Below are 15,683 nucleotides of genomic sequence, written 5' to 3' on the forward strand. Positions count from 1 at the left end.
ACCAATCACATGGCAGTTGCTTCAATGCATTTAGGGGTGTGGTCCTGGTCAAGACAATCTCCTGAACTCCAAACTGAATGTCTGAATGGGAAAGAAAGGTGATTTAAGCAATTTTGAGCGTGGCATGGTTGTTGGTGCCAGACGGGCCGGTCTGAGTATTTCACAATCTGCTCAGTTACTGGGATTTTCACGCACAACCATTTCTAGGGTTTACAAAGAATGGTGTGAAAAGGGAAAAACATCCAGTACGCGGCAGTCCTGTGGGCGAAAATGCCTTGTTGATGCTAGAGGTCAGAGGAGAATGGGCCGACTGATTCAAGCTGATAGAAGAGCAACTTTGACTGAAATAACCACTCGTTACAACCGAGGTATGCAGCAAAGCATTTGTGAAGCCACAACACGTACAACCTTGAGGCGGATGGGCTACAACAGCAGAAGACCCCACCGGGTACCACTCATCTCCACTACAAATAGGAAAAAGAGGCTACAATTTGCACAAGCTCACCAAAATTGGACAGTTGAAGACTGGAAAAATGTTGCCTGGTCTGATGAGTCTCGATTTCTGTTTACACATTCAGATGGTAGAGTCAGAATTTGGCATAAACAGAATGAGAATATGGATCCATCATGCCTTGTTACCACTGTGCAGGCTGGTGGTGGTGGTGTAATGGTGTGGGGGATGTTTTCTGGGCACACTTTAGGCCCCTTAGTGCCAATTGGGCATCGTTTAAATGCCACGGCCTACCTGAGCATTGTTTCTGACCATGTCCATCCCTTTATGACCACCATGTACCCATCCTCTGATGGCTACTTCCAGCAGGATAATGCACCATGTCACAAAGGTTGAATCATTTCAAATTGGTTTCTTGAACATGACAATGAGTTCACTGTACTAAACTGGCCCCCACAGTCACCAGATCTCAACCCAATAGAGCATCTTTGGGATGTGGTGGAACGGGAGCTTCGTGCCCTGGATGTGCATCCCACAAATCTCCATCAACTGCAAGATGCTATCCTATCAATATGGGCCAACATTTCTAAAGAATGCTTTCAGCACCTTGTTGAATCAATGCCACGGAGAATTAAGGCAGTTCTGAAGGCGAAAGGGGGTAAAACACAGTATTAGTATGGTGTTCCTAATAATCCTTTAGGTGAGTGTATATATATATATATATATATATATATATATATATATATATGAACTTCTTGTCATGTAATTATCATTAGCTACATTTGTATGTTCCAGTTTTCCCCTTTTGTTGAGGATTCATATCTACCACTATGTTAACCCTATAAGTTTCATTGTAGACTTGAAACTCAGATCAATAAAATAAACAGAAGGAAAGCAAATCATTGTAGAAAAGAAGCAGTCAATTTTATCCTACTTTTTTAATCCTATGACTACAAATGATGGCAAGGCTTCATTACATCAAAGATGGTGTTATCTGGAATATATCTGTACTACTATCTATGTGTGGAAAATGCTTAGAAATACAAGCACTACAGATCCGTTGGAGGTTGCTTTCAAGATTAATATTCTCTATGAAATGCACATACAGCTTATGGTGTCTTAGTAAAGTGTTTTTCAAGGTTTGAAAGTCTCAGCAGCACACCAAACTCCAGTCTACCCACATCATTATAAATGTTAAGACTAAAATTAAGTTCAGTGGCAGACCTGAGCTTGTCCTGATATACATAGCTGTGTAACTCTGCTAGGATTTATTTTTGATTTAATATATTCAATTTTGTTTTTTCAAATTTCAGCATGGTAAGTTTAAATTAGAGGCAGATAACCTCTATATGTAATACGATGGTCTATAGTGGAAGATCTCTCCTCTTGATACTGAAGTCACTAGTTATCTGCCATATCTATATTCACTGTAGATTTGGATGTTTGAGAAACAAAAATCACAATAAAAAATATTAAATAAATAAATGACCAGGCTAATCTTAAATTAGGGATAGAGATGAAGGTAGGAATTGTCTTTTACATTGATTAACTTCAAAGTAATTAATTAAATGTTCTTCTCTTTATACAGTAATTCTGCTATTTCATACCAATCTACCATTTGTGAATGATATACAGACTGTTTAGTACAATCAAACTGAAGCACAAGGGGGTAGATACATAGAGTAGGTGTTTTGGTGGTATCTGTGCCATTCTTGATGTATGCCTTATTCCTGTCTGATATCTAGAGAAGCTCGACATCACCACAGATGATCCCCGATGGATAGGCGCCTGGTGGGCCGGCTTCCTAGTGTGTGCTGTTCTGCTGTTTTTCTCCTCTTTGCTCATGTTTGGGTTTCCTCGAGCCATGCCGTTAAAGCACTGCCCAGACACAAAACTCTCCGTGCTCCTCCTGCCAAGCAAGGGACCCAAGCCTCCAGGCAAACCAGTTAATGAGAATCACGGGCAAAAGGAGAATAGGGACAAGCAAGCCTGCTGTCACCACTTCATAGGTACAACTCAAGTTTTTTTTTCTTTTGTTCCCCAAGCAGATAACATATTACGGAGAACATTTAATTTCTTGGTCATTTACTTTTGGAATTTCAATTGATAAAATCAGATGCAGTAAGCTGGAAACATTATATATATATATATTACATATAAATCTATTGAAGTGTCCTTATATATTTTTAAAATGTACATGAATGTTATGGAAAGAGTAAAACAGCTCACTAGGTGTAAGACAAACTAAGCCATGGGAGTTTTATTTTAAATCACAAGCCATCAAACAATTCTCATGAGGTTTTCTGTGAAGCACTTTCCACATGCATTTTCTCTCAGGGTATGTTGCATCATATGTGTCTTGACAGTAACCCCTTTGATACCAGGGTTGTTTTTACAAACCATGGGAATTTTAAGTGAAACAACCACCACATATATTTCTTATATATTAAGATCTGTTATATACCAATAATGTAGACCATTTTGGCTTAATTTCTGCTTTAAAAAACAAATGATCTGATAATAAATATCCCTGTTTTGCAAATACACACATTTAGCATATCATGTTTTAAATTACAAAGTAGTATGTTGTATAATTGTGAAGCTATGGGTTATAATTTACTTATGTATTCTGTTTATAGAAATTACTCAAGAAACAATCAAAATTATTGTAGGCATTCAAGAAATACTGCAAATGGAGTTATCCTGTAGAATAATAATTTAAAATATATAATAACTTTAACTAGTTTTTTTTAACATATATGTGGCAGTTTTCTAAAATGAGTCGTGAGGTGATATAATACATAGATACAGCCACATTTACTGTGTAGCTGGCACTTTAGACATATTTGGACATATTGCAGATGTACATTTCCTTGAATTTTGATACATATGTAGCTTTATGTTGTTTTATTTTTATCTATAGGGTACATTTCTATTACTTTAAGTCATACTACTTTATTTAAGCCACAGTGCCATCTTCTGGTCCAAAGCAAGAATTAATTTCACCTGGTATATTATATATTCACAACCAGATTATGCTCCAGTTCAATTCCAATTGCTAAATTTGGTATCAATGAAATGTAATTTATGTTTAAAAACAAATTTACATTCAAGACTTTGTTACATTTCTTAAAAAAAAAAAAATCATCATCATCATCATCTAGCCTGCAAAAATCTAAAAAAACAGCATACAGTTTGTGATAAAAATACAGTTTATTATGTCACAAATATTTACAAAAAAAACCTCTTCTCTGTTTAAAGTTGAAATGAGCTTGTAAATTGTGCATGATACTGTATTTATTCAATTAAATCCCTGTAGAATACAGTGTGACTGCTTTCATTTGATTTTGAAATTCTACTTACAACTCTGAAACTAGAGACATGCCATCATGAATAAACATGTCTGAGACCATGTAACAACACTCAGTTACCACATTACTTTCCCAATGGTAACCATCCGTCCTTGGTTGTAATTGATTGCATTTAAACATATACGACACTGTATCCCAACTAATGTTAAAACTAAGCCATTCAAAACAAACAATACATACTGTGCATCAAGGGCCATAACTGTGCATTCCAGCAAACGACTGTGTGTAATGTAGCAATAGTGCTATGGGAATAGCTACACAAACGTTGGAAGAAAGTGGGTGCTCTTTTATGTCCATTTACTTCCTCTGAAAACTGTTTTCTGTCACTCATTCCTGAGACGTAAGTAAGACTGGTATGAAGTTCATAAAGTGTAACAGTTTCGGCGCTTCAACAAAGTCAGTGGCAGTAAACATATCTATACTTAAATATGGATGTAATAACCTGGCAGCTTTATGATGAAATCCCGTCGTGCTGAAATAACTCAGACATGCGGGTATCCACAAAGATGCACCAGCACTGCCACGTGACACATTGTGCCTCTCTCTCCACAGCCATACTGAATGTCACAAAACAGCTGTTCCAGAACCCGGTGTTCACATACATAGTATTGGCTGCCTGTATGGGTCTCGCTGCCATAGGTGGGATGTCAGCCTTTTTGGGAAAGTACCTGGAGTCCCAGTTTGGATTACATACTTCATATGCCAATCAGCTCATAGGTATGTGCATGCTAAATATTTGCTCTAGGTTCAGACAAATTCACATTTTTGCCAAATTATAATTGGTGGAATTAGAGAGATGCAGGAGTGAGGATCATCAGGGATCTGAATGCACAATGCCCCCCTGTTGTGAGCTGTATCCACTAGACCCCATAGCCTGCTTGATGAATATTTAGTTTTTTGACGCTTTGTGGAATTATACTGTTATTTAAGGAGAGAAAGTGTTGCCAACTGAAATAATATTTATACGTTTAAAAATACAATCTCGAAAAGCCAGCATGATGTCACTTTGCTGCCTGATGTCAACAGCACAGCTAATTTATTACACATGTGAAAATGTCAGCGGGATAGGTAACAGATAGAGTCTAAACGTACTGGGGATTACAAAACAAAAAGTCACTTCACAAGAAACAGAGCATCAATAAAACTTGGATTTATTGCCACCTACAAATGTCAGTGACTATCCCCAAAGTATCGTGAAAACCCTTAAGTACAACATATTGAGGTATCTATATCTACAGATACCACAAGGCACACAGTTTATGCCATCAGCTCAGTTTTAAAGGTCAGTGGAAACTATATTTGAACGTGTGTAAATTGTGTACATTTAAAGCTGAACAACTCACGTGCTACACATATAAAATACACAAAATGTGTTGTTTTTTTATAAATGGAAAAGCTGACTTCTTATTGTTTACAGAATTAATACTATGTATTGTTTTGACCATGAGCACAATGCATTTAAACAGTAGTTAGCATGCGATTTGTGCAATGATTCGTTTTCAGTCCACTAGCATATTAATCAGTTGAGGGTGCCGTACAGCACGTCTAGCATGCATCACATTTGACAACAGCAACACATCAATGTTCTGTAGAAATTATCTTCTCTTACACTGATGTGTTAAAATGTGAAACTTTGTAAAAATGACTTGGTGTGAAAAACAAACTTTTTTTTTAACTACATTGCTGAACTTCGATTCTGAAGTGTACATCCTATACAATTGTCTTTCACACACAAACACAACAATTATATATGAAATCTGTATGTATATGCATGTTTAGATTACACCTATAGACCATTCTAATCTTCCTTTATACCTTAATTTGAATCCCATGTAAGTTACCTGGGATAAAGAAATCTGCCAAATACCTCAATAATATTAACATATAATCCTGAATTAGTAAGAAAAGTTTCCCACTAGCATAGAAAATGTAATGTTAAATGAATATGTTCCAGTATAATCATGTTGTGACTGATTTGTTAGTCTTTTTTATCTTTCTCTATCAAGGAATTGCAGCCATTCCCTGTGTGTGCCTGGGGATGCTCCTTGGTGGTTACTTGGTGAAGAAATGCAACCTTACTCCTGTGGGGATTGTTAAACTGGGAATGACTGCCAACGTGCTGTGCTCTGCTGCCTTTGTGTTCCTGCTCTTTCTTGGCTGTGAAACGGGACCTGTGGCAGGAGTGACTGCTGGCTACATCAATAGGTAAATAACTTGTTTAATGCATGTGACATCTATAGCGTAACAAATGTCAGATGCATGAATTTTCTTTTTAATGATTATGCTTCATTTATTCATTTTTTTGAAGTCAACTGGAGAGAAGACAACCCTCATCTCGCCCTGAGCTGCACACCCACCTAAGCATGAATACTAATAACAAACTTTCCTTTCCAGCATGCATTGCTATGCATCCCTCCTCCTCACCAGTCACCTTCTTTGCAGTTACATGGTTCCTTCCTCCTAGAGGAGGCATTCAGACTCACCCTCATGGCCTGGCTGTCAACTGGGTCAAGGCCAAAATATTTCTACTCAAACACTATGAGGTCATGTAAAGCTCCCGAACTGTCACTTTGAATATAAGAATATAAGACACATCTTTGTGGTTTAGTGTCAAAGGTAACTTTTCTTAACATGAAATCAAAAAGATGCCTACAATCTTTTACATTGTGTTACATATTCCTCTATCTTTATGGTATTAGGACTTAGGAAAACTAATCTGCTATGTATTTTATATATAAATGTATGTCCACAACCTACAGTTTTCAAATTACTTAAAAGGTATTGTGTACATATAGTTTAGGAACCTACTCTAATACACTTACTCTGCTTAACCAATTTACCTATGCAAAAAAACAGTTCAGTAGGCAAAATGCATGTTCTTATGTCAGTCTTCCATTCCTCCATTACATTTGAATTATAAAATCCTTTTTTGAACATATAAGCTCTGCAGCAATAAGGCCAACATTAAATGTACTATAGATCTTCTAAGTTCTTTATGGCACAGTCTCCTTGGCTCCCCAAAAGTAACACAAAGCAATAATCTGGAGTGGGAATTACTTCTCAGTCAGTGCTGGGGGATTCTGTGTGAGGATATGACCTCTCTCTGGGGTAAGATTGTTTTGTTCAATATGAATTGGGAAAGTGTGGACCCACCGAGTTCCTTCTTCAAATCTCAGCACTGTTCTTGGGGTAGATCAAAACTTGTTTTTGACCAGCTGTCCTTTTATACTTGTATGTTCTTTCAGTACACCTATTACCCACAAACATGCCTGGAGCGCCTTTTCAGTGGAACACAGAGGAACCCCATGTGCCAACTCCCAGCATGAAAGACAGAATAGGGTGAAGGATAAAGTGCTTTCATACAGTACTGTATCTTGATGCATTTGGCTCAGTACTCCATTTATGGCTCCTTTCACTCCTGAACACAGCACAATCCATCCATCTTCTACAATGAATATACAGTGGTGTTAGGATGTATTTGGGGATTTTTTTGAGTAACTATCTGCCATCAGTATTTTAAACCTTATGGAAAAGAAGGGTATCACTATAGGACAGAGTCATCGGTCAAACAAATCATATTTCAATAATCATTTCACATTTACTAGGGGCAAAGATTTGATTTGATCCATGAATGGATTCTGTTCTAGCCTATATAGAAGAAAAAAACAAAAAACAAAAAACATCACAACGGACTCCACTTACTGAGATTGTGGATTGACAGAATTTTGTTGGTTAAAAGAAAACCAGATCTGCTTTTCATAAACTCTTAAAAATATCTTTCAAAGAAAATAATGACATGAAGTAATTAAATGCTGTGTACTTTACTTCTAGTTATTAATCTCTCTCCTTAATTAGAAAAAATGTCAGGTTTTTCTGTGCTTTAAATTATTTTTGCTTTAGGCATTACAAGTGGATGTGAATGGATTTATTGATGAGATGTTTACAGTAATCCCAATTCAAAGGCCATGCCGTACCTAGTCATTAACACCTTGGGAGTAGACATAAGAGAAGATAATTCTTGCAACCTCAAAATGATCAAAACAAAATTACATGTTACCCTGTGAATTAAAAAATGGAGGATTTTAAAATTGTAGCTTTTCCATCTCTGATCAGATTCTGAGGCAGTTTTGAATATTGTCTGGTCCCAGGTAATTTAGCAAGTCATCTCCATCGGTCACATAGTATAATCACACTGCTGATGAATGGAGAGTATCCTTTTGTTAGATGCTCCATTTACTGGAATACAGATATTACATTTTGCAACTTTATTCACAATAAAGTGTGGTACTGTGTATTTCTAGAAAGGAAATTAGATTTTGTGAGAGAATGTACTTTTCCAGCAACAGAAAGTCTTGAGCTAATATTTAATTTTAAATGCATCAGTTGTAGAAAGGTCATAATTGTCAGCCATTCTTAATGGATGTTTTATCATCCTCCTGTTGCTGTGGTGTTGATGTCGTAATTACTCTTTAGATCAGTCCAATTGAAGAGGTTCAAAAGACATCTTAAGGTTTCTGAGTGAAAAGGTTAGTCAGGTTGTTCTTCTATGTGATGAATCCATTAACGAAACTGAGTGTCTTTATGTGTGGATATGTAACATTCCAGAACATACAGAAGCATTTAAAAAAATGTAGGCGGTCTCACAATGGATCCAGATTGCATGTGGCGGATGTTAGTGCCCTAATTATTATTAATTATTAATCTATGAATTATTCATTTAAGAATATCTTTACTCTATAGCACTTTCACAACACGACTCTTTCCCCCATAATCTATAATAAGATGATAATCTTTTTAAAATATTAGATTTGAAGATTTCAGCCATGAAAAATGGTGAAGCAGCATTTCACTCATGTTTTTACTCATGTTTTGGGCTGTAGATTTAAGAAGGACCTTGCAGGTGTTCACTCAATTCACAGAGTATACAAATAATAAATAATTTCAAATATATATTCAAATAGGATTTGCTACTCGATGATATTCATCGTAGTCCTTACGTGCAATTTAGCTTAGCTACCCATGAATTAATAGTATGCTTTCTTGCGAATTTTGCTGTCAGTGTAATTTCATCACATTTTAGTCATGAAATGCCAATTAGTCTCTACAGCATTCAGTCTAATGTGAATAGACAGATATATTTTTAAGGCATTAGGTGATTTTCCATGGCTTAATGTCACAAAGTGTCAAATGTATTATAAAGAGTTTCTTATTTGCTGTTGATAAGAGTTGCTCCACTGAATTGTGAAACAATGAAAACATACCCTACATTATGTGTAACAATGCAACACTGGTTAAGGCTTGGAAAAACAAACACAAAAATGACATGCCTTACAGACACATTTAATCAGAAAAGACAGAGCATCAGAAAGATGTTTAGTCTTTAGGGAACCCATCAGGCGCCATACGTAATGCCCTTAACACTTTAATACATTACAGACACAGCCAAGTGCTTTGTGATGAACTCTATCAGGTTTTAAATTGGAAAATCTGCCTTAGAATGAGAAAAAAGTTTCAAACATAAATTTTAAAAATAAACAACAGCCTAGCCTAACAATTTCTGACCTGTGTGAAATGTGCAATTTGTTTTGGAAAGTTATCAAATCATGATGAAAAAAAAAATGTTTAGCAATATAACTGATTTCGGAATGACAACAACATTACTACACTTTCTAATCATAATGCAATGTTTTTCTCTTCAGTACTGAGTGGAAATTTCCCAGGAATCTCACTGCACGGTGCAATGAAGGCTGTCGGTGTTCCTTTGAAACTCTGAACCCCATTTGTGGCTCCGACGGCACTACCTATCTGTCCCCCTGTCTCGCCGGATGTACCGATGCAGTAAGAAATGTGCTTTAACACATTAACATGTTCGACTAAGTTTATTTTAATACTTCCTGTATCATCATTTGTACTGTATTTGCCGGTCAGATCAATAGTAAAACTGATTAAAAAAATATTTTAAACAAAACTTGTATAGCTTGAGAGTGAACATTTTGTCTCAAGTATGAAATTATTAAACACAATAATTAGAAAGCAGGATATTTAGATGCACTAGAAAAGATAATACTTAATTTAACCACCTTACACCTATCAGCAGAACCAGTAGGACAAACCCTCTTGCCCAACTAATGGAGTGTACCGGAGATATGTAACGGCTGGTCTTCTGAAGGGCACAGTGAACATCAAGCACAGTGTAATGGCCAATTTGAGACACGTTAAGTTAAATATGAAAGCTATGGTAATTATAAATGTAGTTATTCAGACATATAAAATGACCAAGGATTTATTTCTCTAATAAAATATTTATAATACAGACATTAATGACCGCAATTATGGAAATGTAGATGACTCTGCTTTGATCCTTTTGTTGTTGTTTTTATACCTGTTACCATCTCATTTGTTGCCATGGTTGCATTAGGCAGTTTTGGGGGCGAGCTACTCAAGGTGAAGTGACCCATCTCCATGGTTATTCACATTTAAGCGAAGGTCTAAAGTTCAACTTATGTAGCCTATATTTGTTTACCGCATTAATAATGGTGGCCAACCACAATTCCATGACAGACAAAAACATCCTCGATATAATACGAGAAAATAAAAAGCAATTATATCATTACCTTTTAACTTTAAAGTGATGTAAGTCTCCTGGGACCCTTACTTCAAATGACAAAAAAGTGTTAAAATCATCTTTTACGAAGGCTGACAAGCATTAAAGATGAAAAGCCTTGTTGGTAGCTAGGATTATGCCTCCGACAAATGCGTTCCTTCTTTTTATGCCTTACAGAATCTCACATCCTGTACCTGCATACATTCTGGAGTTGCTTTACCCTCGGCAGCCATCCCGGGTCAATGTCCGAGCTCTGGCTGTCAAAGTACCTTTCATGTGTTTTTTGCTGTATTTTGTGCCGGATGCTTCATTGGAGCCGTGGGCCATACTCCAACAGTAGTTATACTCATTAGGTATGAATACATTTTTTGCAATGAGAAAAAGTAAATTATTATTTTCTTTAAATAATAATAATTTTCATTATCATATTTGGGCAAATCCTAGTAAATACGCAATTTGTAGTGGAATTTCACATCAATTTATTTACTTTACTGTAAATCAAATCCAAGTGTTAATACAGTGATACAAAGGTTCGAAAATGTCAGCTTTGGAAATTATATTTAATCTGCTTAGGTAATGTGCAATTAATTATAATGTGCCTTTAAACTCTCTGATATGGTTATAAACAGAACTGATGAACTGAAAGATATAACACTATACACATGAGACTATCATGTTTTGCATCCCGAGTGAACCTCAGACTGAATATTTTAAATTAAATTAATAAATAAATTAACATGTTTTTTGCTCTCTCTTGCCTACTCAGTGATGCCCTCACATGCTTTTAACTGTCACAAGACCTGAACAGAATCGAATTGACAAAACTGTCTTTACAGTGCCAATTCAAAACGGTCTCCTTTTTTATTTTTCAGTATTGATTTTAACTTTCAATATACACTCACCTAAAGGATTATTAGGAACACCATACTAATACTGTGTTTGACCCCCTTTCGCCTTCAGAACTGCCTTAATTCTACGTGGCATTGATTCAACAAGGTGCTGAAAGCATTCTTTAGAAATGTTGGCCCATATTGATAGGATAGCATCTTGCAGTTGATGGAGATTTGTGGGATGCACATCCAGGGCACGAAGCTCCCGTTCCACCACATCCCAAAGATGCTCTATTGGGTTGACATCTGGTGACTGTGGGGGACAGTTTAGTACAGTGAACTCATGGTCATGTTCAAGAAACCAATTTGAAATGATTCGACCTTTGTGACATGGTGCATTATCCTGCTGGAAGTAGCCATCAGAGGATGGGTACATGGTGGTCATAAAGGGATGGACATGGTCAGAAACAATGCTCAGGGAGGCCGTGGCATTTAAACGATGCCCAATTGGCACTAAGGGGCCTAAAGTGTGCCAAGAAAACATCCCCCACACCATTATACCACCACCACCAGCCTGCACAGTGGTAACAAGGCATGATGGATCCATGTTCTCATTCTGTTTACGCCAAATTCTGACTCTACCATCTGAATGTCTCAACAGAAATCGAGACTCATCAGACCAGGCAACATTTGTCCAGTCTTCAACTGTCCAATTTTGGTGAGCTTGTGCAAATTGTAGCCTCTTTTTCCTATTTGTAGTGGAGATGAGTGGTACCCGGTGGGGTCTTCTGCTGTTGTAGCCCATCCGCCTCAAGGTTGTACGTGTTGTGGCTTCACAAATGCTTTGCTGCATACCTCGGTTGTAACGAGTGGTTATTTCAGTCAAAGTTGCTCTTCTATCAGTTTGAATCAGTCGGCCCATTCTCCTCTGACCTCTAGCATCAACAAGGCATTTTCGCCCACAGGACTGCCGCATACTGGATGTTTTTCCCTTTTCACACCATTCTTTGTAAACCCTAGAAATGGTTGTGCGTGAAAATCCCAGTAACTGAGCAGATTGTGAAATACTCAGACCGGCCCGTCTGGCACCAACAACCATGCCACGCTCAGAATTGCTTAAATCACCTTTCTTTCCCATTCAGACATTCAGTTTGGAGTTCAGGAGATTGTCTTGACCAGGACCACACCCCTAAATGCATTGAAGCAACTGCCATGTGATTGGTTGGTTAGATAATTGCATTAATGAGAAATTGAACAGGTGTTCCTAATAATCCTTTAGGTGAGTGTATGTATCACCTTAACCCCCTCAACACATCTAGCTCCCAATAAAAGGAATGAGTAGAAGTATTTTCAATGCACACAATATACATCCAAACCAACACTTTCTTTTTGGTGTGTATTTAATGAGTCTGTGAACACTTTTCAAAAACGCTTTTCTTCATATTTTAGAGCTGTCCGTCCCCTTTTTAAGTCTTATGCACTTGGAATTCAATTTCTGCTGCTCAGGGTTCTCGGTAAGATGGCTTTTTACTGTTTTTATAAAATGATGTTATTTTATCGACCTTATATTGGCGACAAAGGTCACAAAGAGACATTTAAAACAGTTGTGGCAAGAAAATCCAGATGCAATTTTAAGTAAAATGTCCAATGGCAAAAAATTAAATAAAAAAAATTGAGTGATGATTAAGTAATATTCTAAATATATGTATATCCATTGCTTCCTGAATATTTGAGAGGATTCCATCACAGATTAATGACTGATATTTAAAAAGTGATATTATTACAAATTTCACATTTAGCAATGTCAATTAATAATAGAACAGGCGTTATTAAATGTGGATGAAGTCAATTTGTACAAATTCTATATAGATTTTACATAATGAAATTAAGTCTGTTGAATGGATATGCATAGACGACTATTTTGTCATATCTTAATGCTACCCTGCCCTTATTTCCCTCAGCCTTCATCCCGATGCCTCTGGTGTTCGGTGCAGCAATCGACTCCACCTGCCTGGTGTGGTCCGAGTCCTGTGGGAAGCGCAGAACTTGCTCTGTGTACAACAATGAAACCTACAGATATCTGTACTTCAGCATCTCGGTGGGACTGAAGACGGGAGCGTTCATTCTGATGACAATGGCTGGGCAATGCATTAAAAGCAATCCCAAGAAATATCTTCAGGGAGATGAGGACACCACTGAAAAATTGACTCCCACAGAATTATTTGCATCTACCTTGACATTAGAAACAACAGGGGCCACAAAATCAGCCACTGCAAGGACTACATTTATTTACCACCTAGGAGATAATGAAATGTGCGAGAACATTGAGTCAGTCCTCTGAACTTCAGAAACAATATTTTGAACTATACCAAATCTTAACAACACAGGAGCATCATGAAGATTGATGATGGGGTTCTCAAAGTTAAATAAATGTCTCTAGGGACTGGAGTTGGTCCAAAGATTTTCTTGGGAGATTTTTTTTTTTGTAATACAAAATGCACAGAACACTCACCATATATGCATATAACTGTATGTGTCGAACAAGAAAACAATTACTTTGCTATATAAAAATATTAAATAATCAATGCCATTAAAACCTTAAGTACATGCCAATATACTGTAGGTTTCTACAAATTAAACCCTTTCAGTTTTATTTACATTGCGTTTACAATATGTATGTTTGAAGAACAATGCACATATACACAAACACAAATACATATATATATACACAAATAAACATCGATATGTGTCTGCGTGTAATGGATACATTCATAAAATGTTTACAGTTTAAGTAAATAAACAACAAATATTTACAGACACTTAAAGCCAAAATTACCTTAAGGTGCTGCATATTTTATGTACAACAACAGCTTTATGTTCCAACAAAAACAGATCACTAGTTTCTCAATAGTGACGTATGCTGAACATGGCATGTTAATATTATGGTTTTCACTCTAGAAATAAGTCCCATTTACAGAAATAACATTTTGCCGACTGAATACTGTAACAACGTAGTTTTTGAAACACACTAATTATATATCTTGGGATTTTAGAGGTACAGCTCTACGCTATTAATTTAAGGGGAAACATTATACATGCTCTGTTTGCAGGGACTGAAGGGATGGAGATATAGTCCAAACAGGCATCTATACCAGTGCATGCTGAGATATGAAGACCACAGCCTAGTTTTCAGAGACCTTTAGGTGTTTGTTCTTGAAGTAAATGTGGTTTGCACTTTTCCTAAATAACTACCAACACTTTTTATCATTGAACAAAACCTAAACGCTCTTAAGAACCATATGTATTCAAGCCTAAAACATAATCTGCATTTTGAACATATAAGTATTGTGCAGTGTGTTCCAGCATTAACTGCTCAAACCACAAATTGCTTTCTTTTCATTTTCTGGGTTCCAATGGGTTCTGCACAAATCATGTAAATTGAATTCTTAGCCAGGCAATTAAGTATGAGATAAGCAAATAGTGGTTATTTATGTACTTCTTAATTACATGATTAGTATAATCATGTAGCCTAGCATATCGCTGGCAAAAAGTTATAACACGAACGCTTCTAATTTATTAATAATTGGCAATCAGAAATAGGTTGCTGGGAAAAGGGGGGAAAAAACTAATGTGTGGTTTTTTTTTTTTTTAAGAGCATTAGAAATCTAAGCTGCTTTTCAAATGCATGACTCCCCATGACTTTTATCCTAACTGATCCTTCATTGAGATATTCCAATGAAATAGTTCAGTTTCTGCTTCATTTCAGTGCAAAGCTTGGCTGAGTGGGAATCCACACATTGCAATAGTATGACAACCGTGTTACACTTTTAATTATCTCGTGAACAAAGCCAGTGACTTTTGTTATTGTGTTTGTGAAAATGAAACCAGGTATTGAAAAGTCATGCAGTACATGGAAATGTTTTAAATGACATGTGTAGCAATATGGTGGATAAAGCATTTACACTCATCTTTGGCAGCTAAAGAATATTGGTTTACAATTACACTACAATTGTTTCCTTTTCCTGTGAAAATACAGTGCATTTACAATACTGTATAGGAGAATATACTGTATTGTAAAATGTAAATGCCTTAATACTGGCATTACCATCCGTTTACATTTTATTCTGTTATATTTTTATGGGCCATTTTATATACTGTATTCACGTGTTTTCAAATAAATGGAGAAAGGCTTTTATACAGCCCTGCTATAGTTTGTATTATCATATTATGTATGTGATCTGTAACTTTGTATTAAATTAAACATGACTATTTGTTGTTTCAAATATATACAGCAACATGCCTTGGGATCGTGTTTGTACCTCTGTGTTAATGGAGATATTTATGTGAGTATCAGCAGACTTACTATGAAAGCAAATTCAAAAAAATGCAGACCATATGGTCAGTGACAATTGAAATCTGTTTTTGCC

At 36.4% G+C, this 15,683-nt stretch overlaps 1 protein-coding gene across 1 annotated transcript; it reads left to right on the forward strand.

Moving 5' to 3' along the window:
- Window positions 1–4,310: 4,310 nt before the first annotated feature.
- Window positions 4,311–9,678, forward strand: LOC136755284 (solute carrier organic anion transporter family member 3A1-like). Its single transcript, XM_066711753.1, has 3 exons — window positions 4,311–4,539; window positions 5,829–6,027; window positions 9,522–9,678. Exons 1-3 carry the CDS (start codon window positions 4,311–4,313, stop codon window positions 9,676–9,678), a joined length of 585 nt encoding a protein of 194 aa, XP_066567850.1.
- The last annotated feature ends 6,005 nt before the right edge of the window (window positions 9,679–15,683 follow it).

Source organism: Amia ocellicauda, chromosome 8, assembly GCF_036373705.1.
Source record: "Amia ocellicauda isolate fAmiCal2 chromosome 8, fAmiCal2.hap1, whole genome shotgun sequence".
NCBI classification, from domain to species: Eukaryota; Metazoa; Chordata; class Actinopteri; order Amiiformes; family Amiidae; genus Amia; species Amia ocellicauda.

What these genes read in the sequence shown, in the direction of transcription:
- LOC136755284 (XM_066711753.1), top strand. Translation starts at nt 4,311, where the DNA reads ATGCGGGTATCCACAAAGATGCACCAGCACTGCCACGTGACACATTGT. An exon ending in ATATGCCAATCAGCTCATAG is followed by an intron (nt 4,540 to 5,828) that starts GTATGTGCATGC and finishes TTCTCTATCAAG; the next exon opens with GAATTGCAGCCATTCCCTGT. An exon ending in ACTGCTGGCTACATCAATAG is followed by an intron (nt 6,028 to 9,521) that starts GTAAATAACTTG and finishes TTTTCTCTTCAG; the next exon opens with TACTGAGTGGAAATTTCCCA.